Source organism: Ambystoma mexicanum, chromosome 10, assembly GCF_040938575.1.
Source record: "Ambystoma mexicanum isolate Mex_15411 chromosome 10, UKY_AmexF1_1, whole genome shotgun sequence".
Classification (NCBI taxonomy): domain Eukaryota; kingdom Metazoa; phylum Chordata; class Amphibia; order Caudata; family Ambystomatidae; genus Ambystoma; species Ambystoma mexicanum.
This window is the reverse complement of record NC_090932.1, coordinates 239,843,121-239,859,287: the sequence shown is the minus strand read 5'-3', so window position 1 is coordinate 239,859,287 and position 16,167 is coordinate 239,843,121. Positions and strand designations below refer to the sequence as shown.

General features: G+C 42.8%; 1 protein-coding gene across 3 annotated transcripts in view; it reads left to right on the top strand.

Moving 5' to 3' along the window:
- The window catches only part of RBP2 (retinol binding protein 2), a 60,884-nt gene extending 44,936 nt beyond the window's left edge, over positions 1-15,948 (top strand). For all 3 annotated transcript variants that reach the window (XM_069620343.1, XM_069620341.1, XM_069620342.1), the window contains exons 4-5: positions 10,867-10,968; positions 15,752-15,948. In XM_069620343.1, the coding sequence (XP_069476444.1) occupies positions 10,867-10,968; positions 15,752-15,802 (153 nt within the window). In that variant the 3' untranslated portion in view covers positions 15,803-15,948. The remainder of the gene's footprint in view (positions 1-10,866; positions 10,969-15,751) is intronic.
- The last annotated feature ends 219 nt before the right edge of the window (positions 15,949-16,167 follow it).

Here is a 16,167-nt window from a genome sequence, read left to right as displayed (position 1 = left end):
ACTGCAGCTTGGCACGTCATAAGCAATGGGGCTAACGTTGCCCTAGTGCAAAAAAGATAAGTTTTCACTGCATTTCGGCACCAGCGCAAAGTTTGCCCTAGTGCTAATATGGAATGGTATTAGCACTAGGGCAAACTTTGCCCAGGTGCAAAAATGGATCGAAATTGTATCTTTTTTGCATGGGGGCAATTTTTGCCGCATTGCTTATAACATGCCAAGCTGCAGTTGTCATGGTGCAATGGTTTTCTAATATGTCCCAGTGTTTTTAGAAATCAGGCAAACTTTGCCCTAAGGCTCATACCATGCAATTTAGCACTTGCACCGGTGCACAATTTCTGTAATCTGGCCCCAGGTGTGTTTGTCTGGGGGTTTGGATTGCCCCTGGGAGGGGGCGTGGCAGTGGGGGTTGTGGGGAGGAGGGCCTGCAAGCAGGGAACATGGTTCCACTACTTCTTTTCACAGACTTCGACCACTGATAGTGATACCCACTACACAATTCACTGAAATCCCATGTAAATGCAGGGCCACTAGTGGGCAGTGGTCCAGGCAGGCAGTCCTTTATTAAATGCACAATAGCAGACAGAACGCTAGATATGTATCACACTTAATGTTTCCACTACATTTTAGGTGTTTTACAGTTTATGGCGGTAGACAAGGGCACTTCGATGTTGTTCTGGCTTGAGGAGTGTGCACAGCAAAAGCTATCAAATACACATCTTCTCAGATTGCGTCGATTTCTTTCTGCTCTGATAACACTCACAGAGAGGTCCGAGTACACGCTGACCTCAGCAAGAAGGGAGGACACAGAGACACGCCTGTTTATCTGCAGAATTGCACATGCAGAGAGTGTCGGCGAAAAAGCCATGCACTGCAGGTTATAGGGGGATGAGAACAGCTGTGAGAAGCTGTGGGCGCTGGAGTGCCTCGCCTGGGATGTGACCACCATGGCAGAGCGAGGGAGCTGCCATGGGCTCGTTGTTCATCTCTTTCTTGGGCACTGGATGTCCGTTGCTCTGCAAGATCCGGACCCCCTGGTCCCAGGCAGGAGACGGTTGTGTTGAAGAGGGGTTGTGATAAAGTGGTCTAAGCCCAAGGTTGTCCAACATACGGCCCGCGGGCCACAATGCGGCCCGCCAAGCCATTTTATGTGGCCCGCGTTAAATGTGCCTGTGTGCAAAACTGTAACTTCCTCTGGTGACCCCATGGGGTCAACAGAGGTATTTACAGTCCACAGCCACGAAGCGTTAATTTATTTATTTATGCAATGTTTGTCGGATTTCCGACAAACATTGCATAAATAAATACATTCGTTAAGAAGATCTTGGGACTTGATGACTAATTTGTAGACCAGGCGTGCAGAACGGCACCCGCAAGCAGAACTCGTGATTGCACCGGCACCGTTATAAACGGTGCCGGTGCAACCATTCTCCCCACCCCCATTCTTATTAAGCTACCACCAAACTCGTAATGAGACCCTATGTCCTTTTTTTGTCTTTTTAATATCTGCTTTCGGAACAGCAACACAAACTCCACCCTAAGATATCTTTTTTTTTTGTTTACCTCTGGTCGCACAGCTGTCAGGAACGGCTGGAATGGCTTTAGCAAACATGAAACTGACATTGCAATGCTCACCCACACAGAAAGACTCATTACAACTATTATTATTATTCTGTCAGTGAACAAAACCACCTGGCCTATATATGTCAATGAACAAAAACAAGTGGCCCAGATATGTGATGTCATCAGTGATGTCATCAATGACATTTGTGATGTCATCTTTGATGTCCTGGGTGTTAGTCCTAGCAGTACACGGTGGTAGCGCGAGTTATGGTTGTTTAGCTTACCATAACTGGCGAATTTCTGGGATTTTTCGGTTTTACTTGAAACCATAATATCCCTTTTAACCAAGTTTTTTATTAGTGCAACTTAACCAAAACACCCCTTTAACAACGTTTTTTCAGTGAATTTAATGGTTTTTTACTAGTGCATGCTATTTTCCTACAACTTACTAATATCATACTTACGCAATATAGCAATATTTGTCTCCCATTTACAAAGTGTCACCTTAAAACCCTGCCATTTCCCACCTTCTGGAATCATTTCTAACACTTCTATACACTTTTTGCAACAATTTCAACTAGTTTTGCATCCGTAGATGTCTACGAACATCTGACTTCATAGTGCCATACCATAGAAATAACAAACATGCAACATTTTCCCTTGTCCACCTACCCTTCCATATAAGTGTTTAGTTCCTCTTCCCTCATTTCCCTCCCCACGTTTCATTCTGAGCTCTCCCGCCAAAAAGAAAAAATACATCCAAAAACAACAAAAGAAATGTTCCTTTAGGAACCACCTTTCACAGTTAAAAAATAGAACTAAAAAAAAATGAATAGACTCCATCTACTTTATATTTCTCAGTAAAGTACATAGGGCCTCATTACGACCCTGGCGCTAATGGGTTAACGGCGCCGTAAAAGGCTGTGGCGCCGTTAACCCATTAGCGCCTGATTACGATGTCCCTTTGCGGGACCCAACCTTAACGGCTGGTCTACACCAACCGTTAAAGTAGGGACCCGCAAAGGGACCTTGGTGCTAAGTACGGTACCGCAATTTGCGGTACCCTACTTAGCACCTTCCCCATTCCCATAGAGCCCTATGGGGCGAAAATGGGAAGGGGGAAGGGCCATGGTTCAATGGGGAATTACCGCCCCGCCAACCTTGGAATGGGGTGGTAATTCCCCATTGAACCATGGCGGACCCGTTACAACACCGGCACCAACCATGGTGCTAATAGCGCCATGGTTTAGCGCCGGTGTTGTAATGAGGGCCATATACTCAATAAGATTTTCCAGCATTTCCATTTGCATTTTGTGTTACGCTAATGTGAATATTGTGGCTTTCATCCTCCATTCCAGTGACTGGAATGGTGGATACTCGCCCAGCAGCCAAGTTATCAGCCCAAGTGAAGCGAGGGTGGATAACAAGATCTCTGGACCATTATCCCCCCATTCCAGCCCCTGAAATGGGGGATGAAGGCCATTAGCACCCTAGGTTCCCAAAGCGGGAACTCAGGGTGCTAAAAAGAGGTTTTTTCTTCCTACAACGGGACGCCTGCAGCATCCCATTTTAGGAAGGAAAATCCTTTTCCAAGATGGCCACCATGGAAAGGGAAGGCGAGGGCTCCATACAGGGCCCCTCTTCGCTTTCCATGGCAGCCTGCAGAAGGCAAAAAGAGAACCCTATGACCATACTACCACAAGCACATTTTTCTTCCCTTTCAGATCTATCCTAATTTCGAATAGCTTTACCACAAAGCCAGTCCCAGGTCAACATGGCCACTTTAATGCTATGTTTTGTCCCTTGTGGTCATGGCCAGTAGCCAGATTGTCTGGATCATGACCTTATTCCATGACTGCCCATGGCCATAGGCTACCCCTCAGTCACTAAAGGTATACAGCTATTTTTGTAGCTACATTATGACACTTATCAAATAATAAAACACTGGCACATTTGCAAAACCATGCTTGTAGGTCCTTGCCAATGCTCCTTATGCAAGTTTGCTGGAAATCCACCCATGTTTTATTTTTTCAAAAGTGTCAAATGTATGCACATACAATCATCATGTAATCTAGCCCCCACTTGACAAAATCCATTCAGACTTTACCAAAACATCTATATCTAGATCTATAATCTTTTTGCAAACCTTAGTGTAGATTTGTCAAATGACACCACATTTATAAGCCTTTACAATATTTTAGGATGCCTCCTCTAATTTTACTCCCTCTTGACAGAATCCCACCAAACTTCGCAAAAACACGTATATCTAGATCTATTATCAGTTTGCCAAATTAAGTGTAGATTCGTCAAATGGCACTTCATTTATAAGCCTTTACATTATTTTGGGACCCCCACTCTAATTTTGTCCCTTCTTCACAAAATCCCACCAAACGTTGCAAAAACATTCATATCTAAATATATTATCAGTTTCCCAAATTAAGTGTAGATTCATCAAATGGCTCCTCATTTATAAGCCTTTACATTATTTTGGGACCCCCCTCTAATTTTGCCCCCTCATGACAGAATCCCACCAAACTTTGCATGCATACTCAGAATCAGGTCAGAAATATACATGCAGTTCCATTAAGTGGTGCCAAAGTTATATGCCATCCAAGAACTGTATCTCACCAACCCTGTAATGCTGAGGTGTCCGCAAACTTTCACAGGACTGTTCGTGAACATCCGAACTGTTCGCGGACTTTCGTGACAAAAAACACCCGTTTTTTTGCTTCTTGCAGCCATATTCCATCCCATCCTCATCAACCCTCACCTCCCCAGAGATTATTTGATAAGTTTGACAAGTGCAATGTTGTGTTTTTTAATATGTTTTTACTGTGATGTCCGCGGACACCGGCCACTGTCCGCGAATCCAAGATGGCCGGCGTTTTCAAAAATCTGATGCACTTCACGCTCTTCACCATCCAATCAGCGAACATGTTGCATTTCCACGGACATGACCCAAGCCGATTAACCAATCAGAGTCCTGTTCGCGGAGCGTCCCGGAAGTGTGTCCGCGGAGCGGACATAGATATCATAAATATTTTGCGGGTGCCGGACCAAAATGCAACTCCGGCGGCAGCTGTGACGTTTTTAATGGCACGGCTACAGCCAGAGTTGTAATGAGTCTTTCTGTGTGGGTGAGCATTGCAATGTCAGTTTCATGTTTTCTAAAGCCATTCCAGCTGTTCCTGACAGCTGTGCGACCAGAGGTAAACAAAAAAAAAGATATCTTATGGTGGAGTTTGTGTTGTTGTTCCAAAAGCAGATATTAAAAAGACAAAAAAGGACATAGGGCCTCATTACGAGTTTGGCGGTAGCCGTGCCCTTAATAAGGGCACGGCTACCTCCAAACTCGCTACCGGCACTGGCACCCGCGAATGGGCCATTACCGGCCTATTATGAGTTGAATGGGCCAGTAATTGCCCAATCATGGGTGCCGGTATGGCCGGGCTCCCGATCCCCATTCTACCCCATAGGGCAGAATGGGGGTGGGGAGCATGGTTGCACCGGCACCGTTTATAACGGTGCCAGTGCAATCACGAGTTCTGCTTGCGGGTGCCGCTCTGCACGCCTGGTCTGACCAGGCGTGCAGAGCGGCACCCGCAAGCAGAACTCATAATGTGGCGGTATGGTAACAACGACGCCGGTAGCACTACCGGCGCCATTGTTGCCTTCCCGCCACATTCGTAATGAGGCCCTTAGTCTCTGTTTAAATCTTGGAATGTGCATTTCTCATGATTGCTTCTATTACAGAGTCTAGTCATAATAAGAACATTACACCTGCCTTGCTGAACAAAACCTCTAATAACCATGTCAATGTTATTTTCTGATAGATGGTTATCATTCCAAGGTGGGCAGTCTGGCACGGCACACATCTATATCTTTTAAAATACCCCTATGACAAAGGGGAATAGAACAAGTAACATCATTGAAGGTTCCAGCCAGCTTTCCATGAAATCAAATAACTTTTTGGGAGCAGAAGAATGACCACACATCTTTATTTGACAAATACATCTTTGATAAAAGGGCTGTATGATAGACTCCCTACATTTAATTTATCACCACATTAATTCTAACATTAATATATTATTAACATTAAATAATTAAATACACATTAGGAAAACCACAGTTTTTGGATGCAAATATAAAATGGCTGTGACATTGGTCACTATACTGGGGTCCAACACCTGTCAAGAAAATATTCTTGTTGTCTCTGTGCACATGCACAATTCTCAATGCACAGATATCCCTTTAAAACAAAATATATATCTATCTATATATATATATATATATATATATTCACTGAAAAGAGTTTGTTAAAGGGACGTTATGGTTAAGATGGACTACTAAAAACCTATGAAATTCAAAGAAAAAAGCTATGGTTTCAAATAAAACCAAAAACCCCCAGGAATTCGCCAGTTATGGTAAGCTAAACAACCAGAACTCGCGCCACCACCGTGCACTGCTAAGACTAACACCAAGGACATCAAAGATGACATCACAAATGTCATTGATGACATGACATCACATGTGAAATTAATTTTGATGAAAAGTCCCTACAATGAGTTGTGTTTATATTGTTGGTAACAATATGTCAGAGGTGATCGGGAGACCTATCATGAACTACTTAATCTATTAAAGAATGTACTCATCTAATATCATTGTATTGGAGTGTTGTTGTTAATACAGAAACCTAATCATATATAAACATAGGCAATGACTGCAGCATGCACCACAGAAGTACACTATTTACAATCTTGTAATTTTGGATAGTACAATAATAAATGCTACCTTATTGCAAATGCAAATTTAACTAAGGCACAGTTAAGTTGAGCAGATTAAACCAACAAAACCCTGGCTTTTGTGTCCACTAGCCAGGGACTTCAGTCTTAGCCAGTGAGCAAAGCCTCTGGCCGTGCCCACCGTAGATTTTAAAACCCTACTGGGCAACTAGCCATGGCCTTCAGTCATGGCCAGTCACCCCAGACCTTGGCTGTGTCCACTATACATGTTCCCCCAATATGTTTCTTTTGGACCCCCTAGGTGGCCACAGCCTTTGGCCATGGCCACTATACATGTCTTTTCGTCCCACTAGCCAGGGTCTTTGGCACCGGCCTGTGAGCACAGTCTTCGGCCATGCCCACTGTATATTCTAAAACACTACCTACATGTTCCCCCTATATTTTTGTCTTGTGGGCCTATTAGCAGGGGACGGTGGCCCTGGCCAGTGAGCATGCCCTTTGTCCGTGCACACTGTATATACTTTAGCTGTAAAAGTCCACTTTTTTAGTATTAATCTAGCGTGTTTAACTCACACTTTCTATAAAACGTGTTTCCCATAACCACGGTTGTATGAGCAATGTACTACAAATAAACATAGCTATCTGCAGGCAGCTGCAAATAACTGCGGTTATCTGTAAAATGCACACAAAAACCCAAACTCTTCTGTGCCCTCCCAGGAGCTCACCAAGTTCCCCCCTCCTCTTACCATCCTCCCCCGGCCCCCCTCAAGTCCTTGTTCCCTCTCTATCCCTCTCCCATTCCCCCAACACTCATTGTTTCATGTGACACACTTTCATTCCCGATCGTTTTTTTTTATTATTACCACGCTTATGCCACTGAATAACCGTGGATATGTGAAAATGTTAAAGCTCTGAACTTGGTCCCCAACACCCTCCGATTCCCCAATTTCATATGGTGTCCTCTTTCCCCCTGCCCACCTCTAGCCGTTGCATCCTTTTTCATCCTCCAAATGGCATTTTTGTCACTCTTTGTTTTCAGCTAGCCACTGTTATTCCCTTTCTAACCTTGGTTATCTCTCGCATCAAACAAAACTGAAAATGGTGGCTTTTCATTTCTGAAAACCCTCTCTCCTGCAAAGCACCATGAGAAATATAGGGGTGCCCTCATTCTCCATCAAATATTTAACATCTACTGGATGGAATAACTTCCTACCCCTCCTGGAAATTGAGTCAACGCTTCATGCCCAAGTAGTTTCATGCCTGGTCTAATTCCATCCAGCGGTTTTTGCTCAACGCTCCGTAGACATTTGGACTTTTTCTCTAGGAGAAAATGAATGGGAAGTATGTTGAAACAGTATTTTTTAACTTTCTTAACCTTTTCATTTTCCAACAAATCGTTCCCAGTATTTCTGGGGCCCCGTGACTAACTTTTTGTTTGCAAAATTTCAGCCAAATCTTTCATGCAAGTCAAAAGTTAATACTCAACTAAAGTTTGGCGACCACTGCATTGTAATATATATACACACGGCCAGCTGTAGCGGATATGTAGTTAAGGTTGAGACGCTCAACTTATAAGAATCACATTTTTTGGGCGGCTTATAGCGTTGCCACCATTTGACAAATCCTCACCAACCTTTGCAATAAAAGTATATGGCCACCCCCGAATGATTATGCAAAGTTTGGTACAATTTCATTAGAGGGGGTTTTAGGAGGGGTCCTAAAACTGTTGAAATCCTCATACACAACATGTTTTGCTCATGTTCACAGCCCAAACTGCTGGACTATTTGTACCAAACATGCGCAAGGAGGAGCTTCTTCGTCCTGAAAAAAATGCTTTTTCAAATTTGGTGTAAATCTGGCCACTAGTCCTTTTTTAAAATGGCCAAAAAGTAGGTTGAATAAAATTAGTGAAAACTGCGTCTGGTCTGTGGTCTCACTTCCTGATTCGGTGTTCGCAGACACTTCTGGACCAATCAGAGAGCCGCGTAATGTTTGTGGACATTGTACACGCCTGCAGATTGGTCAATTAAAAACATGAGGTGCATCAAAACTTTTGAAACTGACACCATGTTGGATTCTCAAACTGCATCCGTAGTCCATGCACATTGCAATAACAACATATTAAACAACACAACATTACACTTGTCAAACTAATTAACCAATGTCTGGGGATCTGAGGGGTGATGAGGATGGTATGGGGTATGGCCATGAAAAGCTAAAGCTCTGGTGTTTTCTGATCTCCGATGTCCGTGAACAGATGTTCGAGGACATTCCTGTGATGTTGGCGAACTTGAGAAAAGTTCGGCCACATCCATGCATGTTTTCGCATTACAGGGTCAATGAAAAGTTTTCTTTGATGGCTTATAACTTTGGCACCACTCAATGAAACTGCATGAAATTCTGCAATATCATTTTAGACCTAAACCCAAATGGTTCTGCAAAGTGTGGTGCTGTTTTGCCAAGAGGGGGCAACATTAGAGAGGGTCAACAAATATTTAAACGGCTCATAAATTAAGTGCCGTTTGACAGATCTGCTTGGAAAAGTTTGGAAAAGGATCATAGGCCCACCTTTGAATGTTATTGCAAAGTTTGGTGTGATTTTGTCAAGAGGGGACAAAAGCAGACGGGGGTCTCAACATTTTTAGATGGCTTATGACTTTGTTTCTGTTTGATGAATCTGCACAAAAGTTTGCAAAATGATTAAAGGCCCAACCTTTAATTTTTGTGAAAAGTTTGAATGGATCTTGTGAAGTGGGGGCTAAGTTATATGACTATTTCTTGTGCGTATATTTTGACACTTTTGAAAAAATAAAAAATGGACAGATTTGCAGCAAACTTATGCATGGAGCATTGGCAAGGACCCAAAACCATGGTTTCACAATTGTGTCTGTTTCATTTTTTGAAAATTGTCATAATGTAGGAACAAAAAATAGTGTTTGTAGGCCGGATTTTGCAGGTATCGTACAAGTTAAATTCCAGCCAATCTTATGTACTTGAAAGCAGAAGACCTGAATGTTGTTTTATTGTTTTTCTATCCAAAGAAGCTGGGATAGACACAAATGTGAGATTCCTTGTTTTCTTTATGGGTAGTGTAGTAAGGTCTGATTGCAGAACCCATGTGGGCACATGGAGATTTCGTGCTGCAAAATATAATTGGGAGTATAGGTCAGGGGCAATGCGTTGGTCTTAAATTCAAAATACTGCACAGCAACACTGCTTCGAGTACCGCTCCTGTGATTTTTTCAAACAAATAATTTTCTTAATTTCAAGGAAATGTTTTGCAGAACGTTTTACAATTTGAAATGCATTCGGTGCAAGAAAATATCATGTGATCAATGCCCATCAGAAATGTTTCCATTCCCAATGATTGGTTGTCTTCTTATAAAAATGAGTACCCTGTGAGGGACAATCAGATTGTGACAAACGATCTGATTGCCATTTTTGAAGGAATATTATTTTTTTGACATTTGAGCAATTTTTGCCATATTGCTAATTGTACTTGAACCTCTTCAAAGTTTCTGTAATGTGACCCTAGATCTTTGGAGTTCACTGTAGAACAGATGGAAGATCCTGAAAAACACAGAAGAAACACGCCCATAATTAGGTTTCATAGACACAGACCAAGGGTCGCACCCGACATTATGGTCCCTGAAGACCTGAGCACAATGGCAGCGTTTAACACGTTTTTTAGGCCTGGAATACCTGGCCCAAAAAACTGCCAAAGAACCAGGTATATAAAAATGATCCAATGCACCGACCTTTTGCTACAAAAATGAACATAGGTATGCATTGGCCTGCACATGGTATATGAACCTGTTTGTGTGGTCACAAGGAATTGCTGTGGGCACACTCTGCTTGGCCACCACTATAATTGGAATGTGTCTGTACGATTCGGTGGGCTACACAAGCTCATGTTAACTGCAGATGGTCCAATGACAGGACTCCTGGAACATTACAAGGGTTATAATTTCAATAGCGTGTGAGATAATACATCACAAACTTAGAAATGAATACAACGTAACACTGTGAGATAAAGACATCTTTGTAGGAGACATGGTCTCTAGAAGAATCTATAGACTCAGACTGACTTTGGTGGACCAAACCAGTCTAGCTGTCAGCTCTATGAAGACACAACAGAGGTCCTTTTTTTAAGAGGGGGAGTGTCTCGCATATTGTGAACAAATGTCTCTTATTGACTATGATACCCAACTGGTACCATCGGACCCCTAGCAGTGCAAACAAATAGTTCACTTTGGGCCTGTTTTATAATGGTGCAATCTCATTGGAAAATGCTCCTTTAATCAGGCCCTATACTTAAGATGATGGATTACATTGCAAAGATTACAGGACCCTGGCACCACAAATATGCACCCTACTCAGTCTATGTGCCTTGGGGTCAAATGGCACTCGAGTGTGTTTTGTCTTACCACCTGGATGTTGAAAGAAGAATACATTGGGACATGGGGGTTGATTGAGACTAAAATAGACCCTACATGGTATATGTGGAGAGGAATACAATGTTAGGCCAACAACCATGTGACTGTTCTCTTCTCCATTTCTATAGTCACTTGTGAGCTGGGATGGTGACAAATTAATATGCGTCCAGAAAGGGGAAAAAAACAACCGAGGCTGGAAACACTGGATTGAAGGAGATATTTTGCACCTGGTAAGTGAAAAAAAGAAATAGGATACAATTGAGGAGATCAGTGCTACATTTCAAAGAGTAGGCAACATTTTGGATTATTTGTCAAACCTTTTTGTAAAGAACATGTCTTTCTGGAGTAGACTGTCAATGGGCACCATAAAGACTAATGCTCGGAGAGCGGAAACCTTCAGACATTTGAGCTTTGTCATGAAACATTGTGGATGATGCTAACTGCTGATCTAGGATAGTCATGCTAAACGAGCACTTATAAATGCCACTCAATTCTTTCTAGATGTTTGAAATGAACATGCTCTTTTCCTTTGCGTTTTGGCCACCACTCAATGTGGTGGCTGCTCTTGCAGTCTTTCCCCAAGCTTCTTGCGGATGCTGGTAATGTTGAGTTGACTTTAGATATTACTGTTTTCATTCTGTATCTTTCATTACATTGCCCATTGTCTTCGAATAATAATAATGCGACATTGATACCGTGTTTCTTGACGTGTAAGCAGTGGCAATGAGGCCTTGCTGAGTGGAGAAGGTCGCCATTTTGACTGTGCCTCAATGTTTATAGCCTGCACGGCCACTCTGTCAATAAAAAGACTAAACTAGATTAGCAAACTTCACATTAAGGACGATATTTTGTGTGGGCTGTAAAATGTCCTGGAGTTCTTCAAAGGCAAAATCTACACGTGTTTCTGTGGAATCTGTAGGGCATGACGGGTAAACCCACTCTGCTTGATTTCCTGCTGCACGCAGAAAATACACTAGCATCTCTTCCCACACCACATGTGTATGCCTCTGGGGAGGCTGTAATCTCTATTGATTTTGCCTGTCCAATTACAACCACCATACTTTCATTTGGCTGCCACCATTACCGATAACTGCATGTGCTCATAGCTGTGATCTGAGTGTGTTTTCAGCATGAGGAGGATGGCACAAGCTCAACATCCTATGGAAGGGGCATGCTAACCAAAAGTGTTTGTAAACCCGCTCCTTCAGATGGATTTGTCCGTTTGTCCTTCCAGCCAAAATGTGGGTTTGACTGTGTGCATAGGGAAAAGTCCAACATTAATGCATGTTTAATTTAACAAGCTCTGGAGGGGGGCAGATATGGGACATGTTTCCTTTGATCTTTCTTCCACGAACACGACCCCATCCACCTCCATTCTGTTCCATACCTGGCCTCCATGGTCCCTTCCAATGCCTTCCCTGTCCCTTCATCACCCCCCCACCCCCCGCTCCTCCTCTCACCTATTTTTAAATCTTGTACTCACTCCCAGCTGCTCCCTTTACAGCATTCACTGGGCACACTTCCATTGTATATGGATCTGTTGGGGATGTCCTTTCAGCAGGGATGCCCCCATAACCCATGCTTTTTTACAGGGGACAGGGTGTCTGTTCACGGGGATGCCCTGTGACCTCATCCACCTCTTTTTAATTAGTGGGGCAAAAATGCCGTCTGCAAAACCACAGCCATGAAATAGTGACCAGGTCCTGGGGGCAAAGGGGTCATCCGAAAGAGATCTGTCTTGTTGTTAAGCCCAATGAACCATTCATTAACCTGTAAATGTTATAAATGTGCAAATGTATGTTAGATTCAATATATATATGCCCTGTAACCTTTAAAAATGTACTGCGCCCAGATACCTCAGGGTTTGGAGCGCCATATAAATGAATAAACAATACAATACAATTCACACAACAGTCCGTTCTCAATAGATCTACTTTAATACCCTTGCTAACCATCTCTGAGCAAGTGTTTTACCTAGACAAAATTATGCAGGGGTCCTCAGGTGACTGCTTGATGAACACACATTATGAGGATCACCAACCATGTTCTCTCTATTTAGAGTTCATATCCTCCTAGGCCATGTCGTGTATTCTTGATCTAACGGCAGACCAACATCATTATTCGGAAGGGGAAAGTTGACATATCACATTGTTGATCCAAGGCTACGTCAACATATGCTTCAATAAGGGGTGTGTGTGTGTGGGAGGGGGCAGCACCAGCAATACTCAGGGCTGAAAATAAACACAATGTGAGACCAAGTAAGGGGGTTTCCCAAAGCAAAAGACAAGTGGAGAGATAATTTTTGCATCAATGCTCTTAATGGCATGTATAATAGCAAAATCATCATTGTAAGGGGAAATACAGAGCTCTATTACTATCGCATGATCAAATATGGATTTATAACCACAGTCAAGGAATGAAAAATTAGTTTATAATATAAGTCACTGAATAGAAATGCATCTGACCTATCCACAGACCTGATGATATCTCCCGGAAAAGCCTGAAACCAAAATTATTTAGAAACAATTGTTCGCCAGGTGGAATGAACAGAGAAGACTTAGAAATCGACCCATGCATGCAATATTACCCAGTGAACCTATCTAGCCGAGCTCAGAGAAGTAACACAGTAAAAGTGACATCTTAGAGAAATAAAGAGTTGGGAAGAAGAACACTTGGTATGATCCTCGGAATACTAAAAATCTAACCAATCAAAGTTTGTAAAGTTGAGGAAACTCCAGAAAAGCCACTGTGAGAAGAGTAACATCTGTCCAAATCCAAGGGTCTAACATCAGAATTCCTCTGAAATGAAATAAAAGGGAAAAGAGTCATTACTTTTGAGGATAGAGACGGTAATGACAATTCCCGGTTTTCATCTTATTCTTTGAAATGGGAAAGGACTAAGTTCATGTCTCAAAGAATCAAACATCTAGCATGTGTTTATGAATGTGTATGTATGGGATGTTAAAGCACAATTCTAGTTTTGAAACAATCAAGTGCTTTACATAGGGGGAACACGCAGATATTAGAGGTAAGGTGTGGGGGTAGCATAGGTAGCTGAAGAGGGTTGATGGAACAGGGGCAGAGGTAGCTCCAGAGTGATAGAAGTTGGGTTTAGTGGGGAGTTCAGCAACTGGAAATATGTTCTTTGAATAGTAGTCACTTAATGTCCTTCCTCTAGTGTAAGGTGAGGGGGAAGTCGTCTTTGTAAAGGTTACTTGTTCCACAGGAAGGGTGCCTAGCGGTGAGGGCATGTTTCCTAGTTGTGTCTTTCATGTTAATCTGTGTTTCCAGTCTGCCAATGTTGTGCCTTCTGATGGAGTGTCGGCCTCCAGAGATGGAAGATTTCCTGGCCAGGTAGAGCAGTGATTTGGTTGTGATTCCTTTGCAGGTGATGCATGCTGTCTTGAACACGATGAATGTTTGAAAGGGCAGCCTTTGCATCTCCCGAGGATGGAGATTATGTGGTCACATTTTCTTAGTCCTGTAATGAGGCCTGCTGCACTTTGGTGGACTTCAGGGGAAAGGTGGCATCTGGAACTCATGCAAGTAGTGTGTTGTCACAGTGCAAGTGGGAGATGGGCAGTGCTTACACAACTGATATGAACGTCATGCAGGGATGAAAGGTTTGACTTTGCAGAGGAGCGCAAGCTGTTGCTATGTTGTATGTATCTTCTTGGTGATCTGTGTTTTAACTCAAGAGTCCAGAGTCAATAGTAAAGTCGAGATATTTTGCAGGGAGTTGTAGATAAGGAATGGATATGTTACACTTAGGGGGGGTAATTCATGGATTACTTGTGCCGAAAAAAACGGGATTTGTGCACCATTCTGCCCGCAAATCCCAATTTGTTAAACAGGGATTTGCGGCCAGAATGGTGCACAAATCCCGTTTTTTCGGTGCAAATAATCCATGAATTACCCCCTTAATGTCTATCATTAATTCTAGACTTCGCATTTCCTAGCGGAATGAATTTGGTCTTTGTTGTGTTGAGCTCCAGATAGGCGATGGACATCATGGTTTGGATGAAAGACAGACAGTGCTTGAGTTGAAGGATGTTCATGCAATTGATCTTTAGGTAATGCTGTGTGTGATCTACGTTTTGGTGTATCATGACCGTGATGTTGGAATTAAGTTACAAAAGGGTTTCAATATAGTGGCTGTAGATAGCAGAGGACAGGATAGGGCCTATTAGAACTCTGCCGTTCAATCTGTATGGCTAGGATCTGTTGTGGCCCATCTGGATGAGTTGGTCTCTGATGTAGAAGTTGGAGCCGAACAACTGTATTACTGTTCCACCAAAGCCCATGCCCATGGTGAGGATGCTGGGGAGGGCTTCATGCTGAGTTAGCACCAAAGGCAGCAGAGAGGCTGAGCACCATGAGTAAGCTGGAGTCCCTTTAACCAGGATCTGGAGATCATTGTTGATAACTTGGAGGGTGTTGTTCTCTGTGCTACATTGTAGGTGGAATCTGGATTCATAGTCCTTTAGTACATTGCTCTGATTGAACCGCCCCTCCCCCTTTATGCAACTGGATAACAATGCTCTTCTTGATCACTTTGCCAAGGAAACAGGGATGCATGATGGGGCAATAGTTGGCCAGGTTGTCCAGGGGGAGTTCGGCAGGGGGAGTAGCTGTCCAGATTTCAGTATATTGTGGATGATATATTGTGCATGAGTAATGCATGTATGATGTTGAGGAGTGATGTGAGTGTTTCACTGCATGGCCTTCACAATATCGGTGGCAGGCTATCATTCTTAATTAACGTCAAGGTTCTCAGTCGCAGAAAGCAAGTAGGATGGAAAGTGCCTTAGAAAAATACAAAGTTTCTGTGCTTTGCCTTTCTGAGATGAATGCTGAAAGGCAGACATACACCAACCATCAGATGTCACGTGTACTGGTGAAGGATGCCAATGTGATGCAACATATGTGAACCAGGGGTCATTCTGTATCTATGCATGCAGTAAGAGTGATCCAAATCAGGCATGTTACTAACCTGTGTCTCTATCTTTGCAGGAGCTGACCTGTGAAGATCAGGTGTGCCATCAGACCTTCAAAAAGAAGTAATAACCTGAAGCTGCTCTTTACCACCTAACGCGCCTTTTGTTTAAGACTGTTTTGCTGCCTGCAATTGTTTATATCCACAATAAGTATAAAGTATTTCTACCAGAGGTTATGTGTTAATAGGAAGCAATAAAATGGGTTTTCTTAAATTGCATTGCTTTTCTTTCTAAAGACTAATGGTGGCTCCATCTTAGCCATCAAATCAATTCTGGTAAGACCTAAAAAGTAACATGAGTGAATTCAACTTAAAAGCTGCTCATGGAATAGTGTACAGCATGTTTAATTAAGTGACAATGAATTAGGGTGTGGGCTGTACTGGATGTTAATGGCCCACCAGCTTGTGCAACTGGGCCGGGTGAAGCAAGTGC